Source organism: Coregonus clupeaformis, chromosome 15 (assembly GCF_020615455.1).
Source record: "Coregonus clupeaformis isolate EN_2021a chromosome 15, ASM2061545v1, whole genome shotgun sequence".
Taxonomy (NCBI): Eukaryota; Metazoa; Chordata; class Actinopteri; order Salmoniformes; family Salmonidae; genus Coregonus; species Coregonus clupeaformis.
The window spans coordinates 45696414-45710916 of record NC_059206.1 but is presented as its reverse complement, the minus strand read 5'-3'; the positions used below and the strand labels follow the sequence as shown (position 1 = coordinate 45710916).

Below are 14503 nucleotides of genomic sequence, written 5' to 3'. Positions count from 1 at the left end.
GTGAAGACATCAAAACATGAAATAACACATATGGAATCATGTAGTAACCAAAAAAGTGTTAAACAAATCAAAATATATTTTAGATTTTAGAGTCTTCAAAGTAGCCACCCTTTGCCTTGATGACAGCTTTGCACACTCTTGGCATTCTCTCAACCAGCTTCATGAGGAATGCTTTTCCAACAGTCTTGAAGGAGTTCCCACATATGCTGAGCACATGTTGGCTGCTTTTCCTTCACTCTGCGGTTCAACTCATCCCAAACCATCTCAATTGTGTTGAGATCGGGTGATTGTGGAGGCGAGGTCATCTGATGCAGCACTCCATCACTCTCCTTCTTGGTCAAATAGCCCTTACAGAGCCTGGAGGTGTGTTTTGGGTCATTGTCCTGTTGAAAAACAAATGATAGTCCCACTAAGCGCAAACCAGATGGGATGGCGTATCGCTGCAGAATGCCGTGGTAGCCATGCTGGTTAAGTGTGCCTTGAATTCTAAATAAATCACTGACAGTGTCACCAGCAAAGCACCCCCACACCATCACACCTCCTCCTCCATGCTTCATGGTGGGAACCACACATGCGGAGATCATCCGTTCACCTACTCTGCATCTCACAAAGACACGGCGGTTGGAACCAAAAATCTCACATTTGGACTCATCAGACCAAAGGACAGATTTCCACCGGTCTAATGTCCATTGCTCGTGTTTCTTGGCCCAAGCAAGTCTCTTCTTCTTATTGGTGTCCTTTAGTAGTGGTTTCTTTGCAACAATTCGACCATGAAGGCCTGATTCACGCAGTCTCCTCTGAACAGTTGATGTTGGTGTCTGTTACTTGAACTCTGTGAAGCATTTATTTGGGCTGCAATCTGAGGTGCAGTTAACTCTAATTAACTTATCCTCTGCAGCAGAGGTAACTCTGGGTCTTCCTTTCATGTGGCGGTCCTCATGAGAGCCAGTTTCATCATAGCGCTTGATGTTTTTTACCAAATAGGGCTATCTTCTGTATACCACCCCTACCTTGTCACAACACAACTGATTGGCTCAAACGCATTAAGGAAAGAAATTCCACAAATTAACTTTTAACAAGGCACACCTGTTAATTGAAATGCATTCCAGGTGACTACCTCATGAAGCTGGTTGAGAGAATGCCAAGACTTACATTATTCTTTTTTTTTTTTTTTTTCATACTGCCCCCCTGTGGGAAACGAACCCACAACCCTGGCGTTGCAAACGCCATGCTCTACCAACTGAGCTACCTCCCTGCCGGCCATTCCCTCCCCTACCCTGGACGACGCTGGGGCAATTGTGCGCCGCCCCATTGGTCTCCCGGTTGCGGCCGGCTACAGCAGAGCCTGGATACGAACCAGGATCTCTAGTGGCACAGCTAGCACTACGATGCAGTGACTTAGACCACTGCGCCACTCGGGAGACACAACAATATTCACTGGACATGGTGATTGCTGTATAGAGGAGTCCAGTCAGTCAGTTTATTCTGATTCAGTGCTGGTATTCCTGATTGTCTTGACTGGACATGGTGATTGATGTAGAGATGGGTCTTGTCTGTTCTGAGTCTTACCCACTCAGTCTAAATATGAACATATGGATGACAAGCTTGATCATCCTGCCTGCGGCCTGTGCTGTGTAGAGACTAAAGCCTTCCTCAGAGGCAGGCAGCAGTGGGTTCTTACACACTGAGTGAGCAGAATAAATGTCTCATTCTGGCACACTTTGTGCCCATAGAGAATACTGGCCCTTTTAATTGTTACCCCTATTGATTTTCACTATGCTACTCTGTGTGATATTCTCCCAACTTCATGACCCTTGACCCATCTCTCTACATCTATGTAGAGTAGCTCTCTCTCTCATGCACACACACAGAAACTCACACACACAGGCACACACTGGCACATACACACGCATTCAAATACACACGCAACGGCTCATACACACTCATATACACACATGCAGGCACACACCTGTGCATGCACACACACACCTGAAGAGAGGCTCAAGGACTCACAAACATGCATACACACACACTGTCGTTGGCAGAATGGCAGTAGCTTGCTTCTCTCTCTGCTTGCCTGTCGGCCCACAGTGTAAGTGTTGTATGAGTGCTAAGCTGGTGTGTAGGACGTCAGTGTGCTGAGTGTCTCTATAAAGAGACTGTGTAAAGCTCCTGAACCTGAAGAAATCAGCCATGTGTTTTCCCCGTCTCTCTCCTCTCTACTCCTCCTCATTTAGAGGCTACCTGTATGCTCTGGAGAAACAGAGTTGAGAAACAGAGAGGTGCACAGCTCAGGATGATTCTTACATTAATGGATGGGGAGTGTATAGGGAAATAGGGCTTCTTAATTTCCTGCACTAATGTGTTATCATTTACACACGTGTCACGTTTCTTTTGTCGTAGTATGCCTCTATTCCTAAAAAATACTTGCCAATTTCTGGGGGTCTGTACTCCCAAAGTTGTTGACTGTTTTTGTGCTTGCCAGTTAGCTAGCAGTTCAAATCAAATCAAATCAAATTGTATTTGTCGAATACAACAGGTGTAGACCTTACCGTGAAATTCTTACTTACAAGCCCTTAACCAACAATGCAGTTTTAAGAAAAATAAGAGTTAATAAAAATATTTACTAAATAAACTAAAGTAAATAATAAAAGAGCAACAATAAAATAACAATGACGAGGCTATATACAGGGGGTACCGGTACCGATTCAATGTGCGGGGTACAGGTTAGTCGAGGTAATTGAGGTAATATGTGCATGTAGGTAGGGGTAAAGTGACTATGCATAGATAATAGAGGGGGGGTCAATGCAAATAGTCCAGGTAGCCATTTGATTAGCTGTTCATCAGTCTTATGGAATGGGGGTAGAAGCTGTTAAGAAGCCTTTTGGACCTAGACTTGGCGCTTCGGTACCGCTTGCCATGCAGAAGCAGAGAGAACAGTCGTTGACTAGGGTGGCTGGAGTCTTTGGCAATTTTTAGGGCCTTCCTCTGACAACGCCTGGTATAGAGGTCCTGGATGGCAGGAAGCTTGGCCCGAGTGATGTACTGGGCCGTACGCACTACTCTCTGTAGCGCCTTGCGGTCAGTGTGTTGCCATACCAGGCGGTGATGCACCCAGTCAGGATGCTCTCGATGGTGCAGCTGTATAACTTTTTGAGGATCTGAGGACCCATGCCAAATCTTTTTTGTCTCCTGAGGGGGAATAGGCGTTGTCGAGCCCTCTTCACGACTGTCTTGGTGTGTTTGGACCATGATAATTTGTTGGTGATGTGGACACCAAGGAACTTGAAGCTCTCAACCTGCTCCACTACAGCCCCATCGATGCGAATTAGGGCGTGCTCGGCCCTCCTTTTCCTGTAGTCCACGATCATCTCCTTTGTCTTGATCACGTTGAGGGAGAGGTTCTTGTCCTGGCACCACACTGCCAGGTCTCTGACCTCCTCCCTATAGGCTGTCTCATTGTTGTCGGTGATCAGGCCTACCACCGTTGTGTCGTCGGCAAACTTAATGATGGTGTTAGAGTCGTGCTTGGCCACGCAGTCATGGGTGAACAGGGAGTACAGGAGGGGACTAAGCACACACCCCTGAGGGGACCCCGTGTTGAGGATCAGCGTGGCAGATGTGTTGTTGCCTACCTTTACCACCTGGGGGCGGTCCGTCAGGAAGTCCAGGATCCAGTTGCAGAGGGAGGTGTTTAGTTCCAGGGTCCTTAGCTTAGTGATGAGCTTTGTGGGCACTATGGGGTTGAACGCTGAGCTGTAGTCAATTAATAGCATTCTCATGTAGATGTTCCTTTTGTCCAGGTGGGAAAGGGCAGTGTGGAGTGCAATAGAGATTGTGTCATCTGTGGATCTGTTGGGGCGGTATGTAAATTGGAGTGGGTCTACGGTTTCTGGGATGATGGTGTTGATGTGAGCCATGACCAGCCTTTCAAAGCACTTCATGGCTACTGACGTGAGTGCTACGGGTCTGTAGTAATTTAGGCAGGTTACCTTGGTGTTCTTGGGCTGTTAGCAGCCAATGGCTAGCAGTTTCTTACTGGCGATAAAAACTGATGATTGACATAATGTTTCAAGTCATTACTGAACTATTTAATGAAACTAATCAAACATTAAACCTTGTAAACAATTCATGGTAATTCATGGTAACCTCGTAAACAATTAATTTAAACTCAGCATTTATTTGAAACAGGTGTTTATTTAAAATGTGTTTAAAGGGACAGGTGGCTTTTTGAAGCTCTGCGTTTCATTTAAGTTTTACGGTAGTTATCATATGGGCTAAAACCCACCAACCATCTACCTATCACATGACCCAACCTTACACTCCTCTCTAACACTCCTCTCTAACCTAATTTAGTGGAGAGTGGTGGTGTTGGCTGTTAACCTTCAGCTCAACTTGTTTGTTAGGAGAAGAGAGTTTGAGAGGGTGTAGAGGGCACATGAGGTGAGGCAAGAGGGGAGGGGAGCAGGAGGGGGAGGAGAGGAGGCAGAGGAACACTCATCCAGTTTGCATGGTGGATTATAAAGGGACTCTCTGGCTCAGTCTGCCATCTCTGCCCCCACCTTATCACACCACAGCTCTACTCTCTCTCTCTTTCACTCTCTTTCACACTCTCTCTCTCTCTCTCTCTCTCTCTCTCTCTCTCTCTCTCTCTCTCTCTCTCTCTCTCTCTCTCTCTCTCTCTCTCTCCCTCTCTGTCTCTCTCCCCAGTACAGTGGATCAATAGTTCTGTTAGCTAAAGTTTCTACAGCATTGTTTGTTATTTATGGTACATTGCTGTTGCCATAGGACTCCTCTCTATCTGTCTATACTGTCATTGTATTAGATTGCTGTGTGTATTGAATGTTTGTGCTGATATGTTTCTCCTGTCAGAGAACTGTCAGATCCTCCACCTCCATACTGTCTAATCCTCTCAGTAATACATTAGAAGATAAAAGGATGAGGGGCTGAGAAATCAAAGAATCATCCATGAATACTCAGTGTCAAGCAGCCTGGCACTTCCAGCTATACACACACACACACACACACACACACACACACACACACACACACACACACACACACACACACACACACACACACACACACACACACAGACACACAGACACACACACAAACATACAGTACAGCATTATCCCAGTAATCTGAGCTGGAGGGGCAGCTGTGCTGTGGGTAGAGGGGTTTGTTTCAGGGCTGATTTGTTTGTTTGGGCCCTGGCACACAGATGAGCAGTAATCAGTGGAATTAGCAAACAGGATTGTGTTAGCCATGACGCTGATCAGGCTGCTAGGCTTCCTCCCCCACAGGCCCATGCACAGCCCCGGACCTCAACAACTCAATCCCACTGCACCTCACCACAATATGGGCCAGGCTAACACAGCACACAGGGAGACCCATTGTCAAACAGCCTCCAGAAGCAGCCTTTTTGACAGTGGACTGATTTTGAGATGCGATGCAATGGATAATTTAACTGTATTAATATTAAATGGAAGAGCGGTGTTGTGGTGTGTGGTCTTGCCAGCTTTTGAATTGGTACAACTGTATCTGTTTGGATCTGGTATTAGTGTCTTCCTCTTCTTTCATGTCTTTTCCTTTCCCATGTGTGAAAGGTTAGCATTGACTTCCCCTTAATGAAGCTTTAGATTGTGCTGCTGGCACACTCCCCTCTCCCTAAGGCCCGTGCTCAGGGAGGACGACATTCATTTCACTTGATTAAGCTATAATTTCCCTCAAATGGCTTTGGCTCCGTGTTCTGAATGTCCCCTTTCTCTACCCAAGGCTAGTGTTGATTCTGCGTCTTTATAGATCCTGTGTACTGACTCTCTCTCACTCTCCCCCTCCCCCTCTCACCCCTCCGCAGGCTTGGTGGTGCGAGAGGCCAGTATTGAGATCACAAGGCAGCAGGTGGAGGAACTGTTTGGGCCAGAGGACTTCTGGTGTCAGTGTGTAGCCTGGAGCTCTGCAGGGACCACCAAGAGCCGCAAGGCCCACGTCCGCATCGCCTGTGAGTACCCTTCAACCCTTCACCCATATCCCCTTTTGTAACCCTTCAACCCTGTCCCCATACCGGGACCTATTCCTGTCCCCATCCCTGTCCCTGTCCCCATCCCTTGTCTTAACAGTCAAAGAAGCCACCAGTCACTGAGAGTTCAGATACATTCTCATATACTTTATCTGATGATGTGTACAAGAGACAGTTTGACAGGCAGTCAAGAAAGGGCTCTCACAACAAATGGCCCTTTAAAACAACCCATAGACTCCAGTCACATTCTGTATAAATTGAGAGAAACAGAGGCCGGGAGGGTTGTATACACAAAGTAGAAAGGATCAAATACATGTTTATGCCAACGTTTCCGTTTATTTGTTGGTGGTCCTCAAATGCCATTTTCTTATGTTAGTATTTCGACTGGCAAGTATACCAAATATAAACATGTTTTCCAGTAACAACACATATATTTTTTCACTCGTGCTTAAATCATTCTAATGTCACCCAGAGGACGTGCCAATCAAAACATGAAGGGAAGTGGAAACTCTAAGGGAGAGAAAACTGAGTAGCTTTATGTCTTTCGGTTGTTGAGTGATCACTACTTTTTACAGATCTTTTTCCACTTTATCTTCTCTGAGCCACAGGTCTTCAATGTTAAGAACCATATGCATTTCTGACTTCAGCCTATGTTGTGTCCAGTCTTTCTTTTTTTTCAATAGAGTGACAGAGGTCTCTCGGATACCACCCTGGTCTCATAGACTAGATGGATCATAGTAAATGTAAATCCAAGACTCTCAAATTAGTATGATATGTTACATTTGGGTATGGTTACATAAGTCAGAAGGTTAATTAAGGCAAAAACGAAAGGAGGAAGGTTGAGGTGGATGGGTAGGCATATAACGTGAATGTCTACCAACCCAAATGCTGCGTGTTCGAATCTCATCACGGACAACTTTAGCATTTTAGCTAATTAGCAACTTTGCAACTACTTAGCATGTTACTAACCTTTCCCCTAACCTTAACCCTTTAACCTAACTCCTAACCCTAACCCTAACCTTAACCCCAACCTTAACCCCTAACCTTAACCACTAGCCTAGCCAATGTTAGCCACCTAGCTAACGGTAGTGTTAGCTACCTAGCTAACATTAGCAACAACAAATTGAAATTCGCAACTGATGATACGTATTGCAAATTCGTAACATAATGTACGAATTGCAATTCGTAACATATCATGCGAATTGTAATTCATAACAAAATGGGTGATGGACATACACAAATTAATGCATACTATACGAAACGTAACATATCATACTAAATGGAGGGAGACAGATTTACATTTACTATGTTAGGATTAACCCTGAGTCCAGGTTGGGGACACTTATTGCTGCAATGTCCTCCCTCTGTATGTAGTAAATACGTAAATCCATTGTGATGGGTGTCAGAGGGCCCTCAACTAAGGGTCACTTCTCTATTGGCCGTTCAGGGACCCTGTCAGGATGACACACTACTAGGTCTCTGAGAAAGAGCTGAGCTTGTACCTCTGTTAGTACTCATCAGTTAACACTGGCTATACAGTCCTACTACAGTCACAAGCCTGGGCCCATTGCACATATCTTCACCAAGGCCAGTTCAGTTGCTCTCATCTTACCAGCTCTGTCTTCCACCTTACTTTAGCCGTAGGCTACCTGTGTTGGAATGCCATGCCAGGCCAGCCACTGACTAATGCAGTCTCCCCACAGAGTTCCCCCGCTGCTCCACCTCTACCTCTACCTCTACCTCCACCTCCACATCATCAGCTGTTCCACCTCCACCTCTACTTCCACCTTCAGCTCCACCCAGGGGCGGACTTAGTGATTTGGAGGCCCCAGGCAGAGGCCAGTCTGAGTTTCTACCAAGCTAGCCAATTTGACAACCAGGCTTCCCTAATACGGATAAGCCTGGGGAAGTTCATGGCAGAGAAATAGCTAAATAGGGGTGGAGACCCGATGTAAATCAGTGACGCCTCGCTACACGTCAAACCAATCAAATGCCTTTCTTGGGCAGAGCACCAACAGTGCTTACTAGATTAGTGTCGCAGGTGCAACAGTGCACCTACATATATTTTTACCAAGGAATTACCTGCATACATACCTTTTACGTGCAAATTCCCCATTCACTTCTATAAATGTTTTGGCCCGGTACCGGGTTACCTTCAGACGAGACCCGTAGAGCAAAATGGAGAACACCATCATATTTCCATAGAGGGGTCATATTAATTTTGTTGGCCAAACCGTTTGGACGCTACAGGCGTTTTCGTGAGAAGAACCATTTTCAAGATGTCTCCTGGTCTGACAAACACCACTGTAGCTCTGCCATCAGCAGATGCGGTGGATTGAGCCCATGCAAACAGATATCTCTAGCTTAAACAGAGAGAATTTGATGGCTATTTTTTTATTTTGCCTCGAACGAAGCATGGGAGGGCTTCAAGCTGATAAATTATTGTTTTAAAAAATGTTTTATGCCCAGCTCATGAGGCCCCTTGATGATGTGAGGCCTGAGGCAATTGCCTCTTCTGCCTAATGGTAAGTCCGCCAGTGCCTCCACCTCCACATAATCAGCCATCATCAGCAGCCTGCCAGGGCTAACCTTTCCCTCAAATCAGAATGGATCCCCTTTCCTCTACTATCAGAATGGATCCCTCTTGCCCCCCTATTAGATTGTCCTGAATGGATTATTGTAGCTCCTCTCTCTCCTGGGCTTCCTGGCAGACCCAGGCCACCTCATAGACAGCCACGGTCCCTCTGGAGACTAATGGAAACTCTGGTAGGTCCCCCCCTTGTCCGCCTCCCACAAACAGATGGTTTAATCAGGGGCTAAGTAACACTCAGGGCTGATAAATTCAGGTGGTGGTTGGGTGGTGGTGGTGGGGGGGGGCATACAGTGATCAATGTTAACACTATGAGACGAGTGGCATCTTAAAGGCTGTGCACTCTGGACCCGGGGGATTATTTTCCCCCCACTGTGATTTGTTGTGCGTTTGGGTGTGTGTTATTGTGAGTTATTGCAGCCCATGTTTCCCTTCTGCCACGATGACATGGACTCTCATTGGCCAGTGATTTATCTGACTCCACCTCCCTCTCCATGGTTACCTTTGACCTGACGTACAGGTCGGGGGATGCCTATAGTTCTATCTTAATGATCACTAGTGTTTCTTTGAAATGGGTAAAAAGCAACAAAAAATGTCCTTCAATTGACCTAGGGAAATAAACCCGTTATACTGAACCTAGAAGCTGAAATTGTATGTGTTTGTGGCGTTGTTATTTTTCACAAAACTAGTAAAGCTCACATTCATCTAATTAAGTTTCACCTTGGTAATTCTCCCTGGGCGCCAGTCCTCAAGTTTACATCTGCATCAGGGTTTATTGGTTTATTAAGTGAGGGAGAGAATGCGTTGAAATGAAACCCATAACTGTGAGACTTCTGTAATTTAGCATGACAAGTAGCCAAACACCATGCACTTAGCGTAATGGCAGTCAAATGCGGTGGTAGCTGGGGCCTGTAGGGAGGCCTGGGGAGGCATAGATATTTCTGTGGTGTAACAGGGAATGGTGCGACTCCCACAGGAATGTCTACTCAGCCTTATACCCTGCTGCGCACCCAGCTCCACATCGCCTGAGCCTGGGAGAGGGGGAGAACAGAGAGTAAGGAGACATGGTTCAAAAATATCGCTCAGGAGCTATTCATTTCACTCTCTGTTCCTCCATTTCTCTCTCACACACTTTTTCTCTCTTTCTGATAAAGAAAGCATACTGCCGTAATTCCCCAAAGCTACATCTGAATACGTTCCACTCAAGATTATATGCGCTATCCAATCTATTAATTTCATACTTGATCTTTACGGAAATTGCTTTCAATGCAAACTTTTATGGATATCCCCCTAAAGACAGACATAAGGTTGAAATGGAACTTCAATTCTCCTAGTATTTCTATTTCAGGGCTATTTGGTCTCTGGTGCTGATATGGCTGTTATGTTGTACAGCAGGGTTTTGGCTAAAGTCTGGTGGTGATGTATTTTGTTATGAGAACATCTCAGAGTTAAGCTCTTCTCTTCCAGCAGGGGATATGGAGCAGTGCGATGATCAATGAAATGTTTCTATTCCAGTTGGACTTCTCTCTCTGTTGATATTCCTCTAACAGACAGGAGATCATGAAACCAACTGAAGTCCAGCTTTGGGAAGAGGCATTCGGACTCAATATCAAATGGGTGGACAGACTGTCTGTATTGTAGGGACTGGAGAGATAATGAACATTTATAACCTGAAATCCCAGAGCAGGCTTGCTACTGAGTGACTCACAGAGTTATATTTATGTAATGGAATTGAGACTTCTTCTGTAATAGTTCCAAATGTCTCCCGGACAGTCTTACAACATGGAGAATGACTGGAGAGTTGTTAAATGCTCATCCTCCTATGTATTCAAACTCTGCCAATGGCTGTACTATTGTATTGGCATTTCAAAGGCTTTCTGAGTGAGCCGGAGAGTCTTCTCTTGACATTCCTTTCTCCTTCAGTGTGCAGTCTGAAGGTATGCTGCACAACACCACAACTCTTTAATAGCATTGGTTTAAATCCTCTCTCTCTCGCTCTCTCTTTGCCTGCATCTTTCTTTCTCTCTCTCTCTCGCTTCCTCCCTCTCTATCCCCCCTTCCCCCCCCTCTCTCTCTCTCTCTGTCTCTCTCTCTATCTCTCTCTCTCTCTCTGCCCTCTCTCTCTCTATCGCTCTCTGCCCTCTCTCTCTCTATCTCTGTCCTCTCTCTCTCTCTGCCCTCTCTCTCTCTCTCTCTCACTCTCTCTGCCCCCTCTCTCTCTCTCTCTCTGCCCTCTCTCTCTCTATCTCTCTCTGCCCTCTCTCTCTCTCTCTCTCTCTCTCTCTCTCTCTCTCTGCCATCTCTCTCTCTATCTCTCTCTGCCCTCTCTCTCTCTATCTCTCTCTGCCCTCTCTCCATCCTTCCTTCTCTCTCTATGTCAGCAGCAGATTCAGACATGCCAGTGGGGAGCAGTCACATAGTGTGGATGTGGGCATCAAATCCACTCTTTTCCACTTTGTGGTTTCTAGTTTACTCAAATTACAATGTTGATGAGGAGGCCATTTCAGAACCAGCTGGGAGGAACATTTTGTGGTACAGCCATAAAATACCTTTCACTATCCATCTGTCGATGCTTACATTTTTTTTAAATCTGCGTGTCAGCAGATCTCATTTCTTTCAGAATCCAAAAACAAAATGCTAAAGCCATTTAAAACCATAAATCGACAATTTACATTTGCACAAGATGTCTGTAACAGCCCTATGCTATGTCATTCCAGAATCTGTCTACAAAAGTTGGTGGAACCCTTAACGACCCCAACGGGTGGTTTCCATGGATGCTGAGAGTAGAAATTGATATTCGTGAGTTCTGACCCAAAGAAATTAGGAAGCTCTCTCTCACGACATCACGACCACATCGGCTATCCTTGTCTCTCTGTCTATGACTTTCTGAAGGGGAATATTCGGTTGTAAATCTGTCAATTTACAGTCCCTGTTATTTCCAGGACCCTGCTATGTCTGTCCATCACTAGCTCACTGATGGCATGCTCATCTGGCCCTACAGCAGAAATACCTGAATATCTGAAGTGAACCATTTCATTTACACTATTCAGAAACTGACAATAAGAGAGTTTGATCTAGAACTCCATTCACCATACACAAATATACAGTACTATACCGTATGTGATTGTGTATGCTATTCTTCTCTCTTGGTTGTCCTCTGAGGGTGGCTTAGGGGTTCAAACTCCACAGGCAAGTTCATGGAAACCCTTGACTCAGTGTACTTATAGAGCAGATATGATTTGCAGCTTGGCTTACCTTTCAGCTCTGGGCTTCCATTGCTTTGTAAGCAGGGCTGGTCCATGCTTGGTTTAACAGTGAAAGTCAGAGTTGGCTTCATGTCAGCTCCTCCAGCCCATTCTCAGGGATTACACACTGTGGCAGGGAGTTACTCGTGTGTGTGTGTGTGCGTGTGTGTGTGTGTGTGCGTGTGTGTGCTCTTTGACACTATGGACTAAAACTTGGTGTCAAAAATGTTTTCTCTCCGAGCTGCCTGAACATTTACATTCACACACAGTACTCAACAAAATGTTTACAGATTGAAAGAAAAATAAACCCTACAACATTAACTCAAGCATGTTTTTTTTTGCTATACAGGAACAATGTTATTCTAGACTATTCATTAAATGTGGTTACTGGGTTTGATTAAATGGGCTCCTGTGTCAGGGAGTTAGTGTGATAAGCAGAACAGGGACATTGCAGGCTGTTGAAAGTGCTGTCACTGGAGTTTGGGTGTACGAGTGTGTACTTACTACTTACTACTTACTACTGAGTCTGTTCTCTAGCAATTGTAGTGCTGCAGATCCCTCCCCCCTTCCTCCTCTTACACAATCTCCCTCTTGCCCAGTCTCTCTCTCTCTCTCTCTCTCTCTCTCTCTCTCTCTCTCTCTCTCTCTCTCTCTCCCTCTCTCTCTCTCTCTCTCTCTCTCTCTCTCTCTCTCCCTTCTCCTCATTTCCCTCTCTCTCCTCTCGTCTCTATATTATTTCTGCTGCTCCTCTGTTAGCCCGTGTCCCAGCAGGTGATGATATATATCTTATGAGCTTTGGGTTCCAGTGTAGCATGACGCTCACCTTAATCCTCCCCCCTCCACAACTCCCCCCTCCGCCCCGACCGTCCCGTCCTGCCCTACTCCATCAGGCTCACACACTGGAGAAATATTGGCTTTTTATTAGAGGAGGGAGAGTGATCCCTCTCTCAGCAGCTCCCCGCCGTCCACCTCCGATTCTTCAGGCTCTCTGTGGAATGAGAGGACAGAGAGAAAGAGAAGTCTAGCTTTGTTTCTCACGGAGACTGCTCTATTGGCCCTATGCAGTACTGTATTTGCTAGCTGTGAGAACGACAGTCTACAACCTTCTAAGCCTTTTTTTAATCAAAAGACATCAGTGATATAATTCAGCATCCCCCCATCCTCATTATTACATACATCATGTGTAGAACGTGAGGGATATGTTACATAATGTTTATTTATGGTTTGTTGACATTTTTTTCTCCAGATCTCAGGAAGACATTTGACCAGGAGCCTCTGGGAAAGGAAGTGTCTCTAGAACAGGAAGTGCTTCTTCAGTGCCGCCCACCAGAAGGGATCCCTGCTGCTGAGGTAAGGGTCAAAGGTTATGGCTCAAATCTACAGTGATTTACTGGTATTTTGTCTTCGAATGAATGAAGTAAAGTAAATAACCTTAGCTGGTTTACAGGCTGGAGCTACTGTAAGCAGCAGAGCCTAAAGCTGTGGCCCCATAATGTCAGCTACACTGGGACCTCACGTCTTAACCAGGTCTCTACTCCTCCCTAACAGATGGCAACTCCAGCTCCCCTTCTTACTCCTGATCTTAACAAATAGAGCTGGCTCTGCCGCATCAACATGACAAACCAATAAAATGTACAACTTTTACAACAACACAATGCTTTCCGGCCTCATTGTGTCCCTTTTTTACCCACCTATTCGGTCAGAGGAAATCCTTCAAGTGCACTTCCTGCAGGGAAGATTAGCCAAATGAATTGGCCTGATCTGAGGAGAGGTTTAGTAGCAGAGCTACTTCCTCACCTTGAATTAGCGATGCTTCCTAATGCGTTATGGCTAATACCATGAACCACATTCCTGGAGGCTTATTTGAATATAACATGTATTAATAGTAATTGTTAGAATCTTAAGAAGGTGTATATTTTAAGTGGCCTGGTAGATTTGAGATTAAGTTGTATCGTATCTGCCTTAAAATGTTATTGTTTCTGTCTCAGATATGCATACCTTTCAGGATGCCTTACTGAACTAAATTAGGCAATGCCAATAAATAGAAGTAGAATGTATTGGCCTCCCGAGTGGCGCGGCGGTCTAAGGCACTGCATCGTAGTGCTGAGGCGCCACTACAGCCTCGGGTTCGATCCCAGGCTGTGTCACAGCCGGCTGTGACTGGGAGAACCATGGGGCGGCGCACAATTGGCCCAGCATCGTCCGGGTTAGGAGAGGGTTTGGCCGGCCTGGATTTCCTTGTCTCATCGTGCTCTAGCGACTCCTTGTGGCGGCCAGGCGCCTGCAAGCTGACTCCGACACATTGGTGTGGCTGGCAGTGTGTCAAGAAGCAGTGCGGCTTGGCAGGGTCGTGTTTTGGACTCTCCCGAGTCCGTAGGGGAGTTCCACTGATAAGACAAGATTGTAACCACCAATTGGGGAGAAAATAGGGGTTAAAGTAAAAAAATAAAGAATTAATTATTTAGCAAATTCTCTATGTCAAAACACCATTTGTTCTGTAGCTTCAGTAGTCTCAGTCATTCTTGTATGACATTACAGAGTTGTTCCACACAGTCTCATGCACAGATAAGCACTGCTCTCTGCTTCCTCACCAGGCTTTTCAAGTCCATGTGTGGGTATTTCCTGAAGGTTGGTCAGTCATCACAA

General features: G+C 45.6%; 1 protein-coding gene across 2 annotated transcripts in view; it reads left to right on the top strand.

Annotated features, from left to right (window-relative positions):
• unc5cb (unc-5 netrin receptor Cb) overlaps positions 1-14503 on the top strand; it is a 171125-nt gene that overhangs the window by 98723 nt on the left and 57899 nt on the right. For both annotated transcript variants that reach the window (XM_041897796.2, XM_041897795.2), the window contains exons 3-4: positions 5861-6004; positions 13104-13207. In XM_041897796.2, the coding sequence (XP_041753730.1) occupies positions 5861-6004; positions 13104-13207 (248 nt within the window). The remainder of the gene's footprint in view (positions 1-5860; positions 6005-13103; positions 13208-14503) is intronic.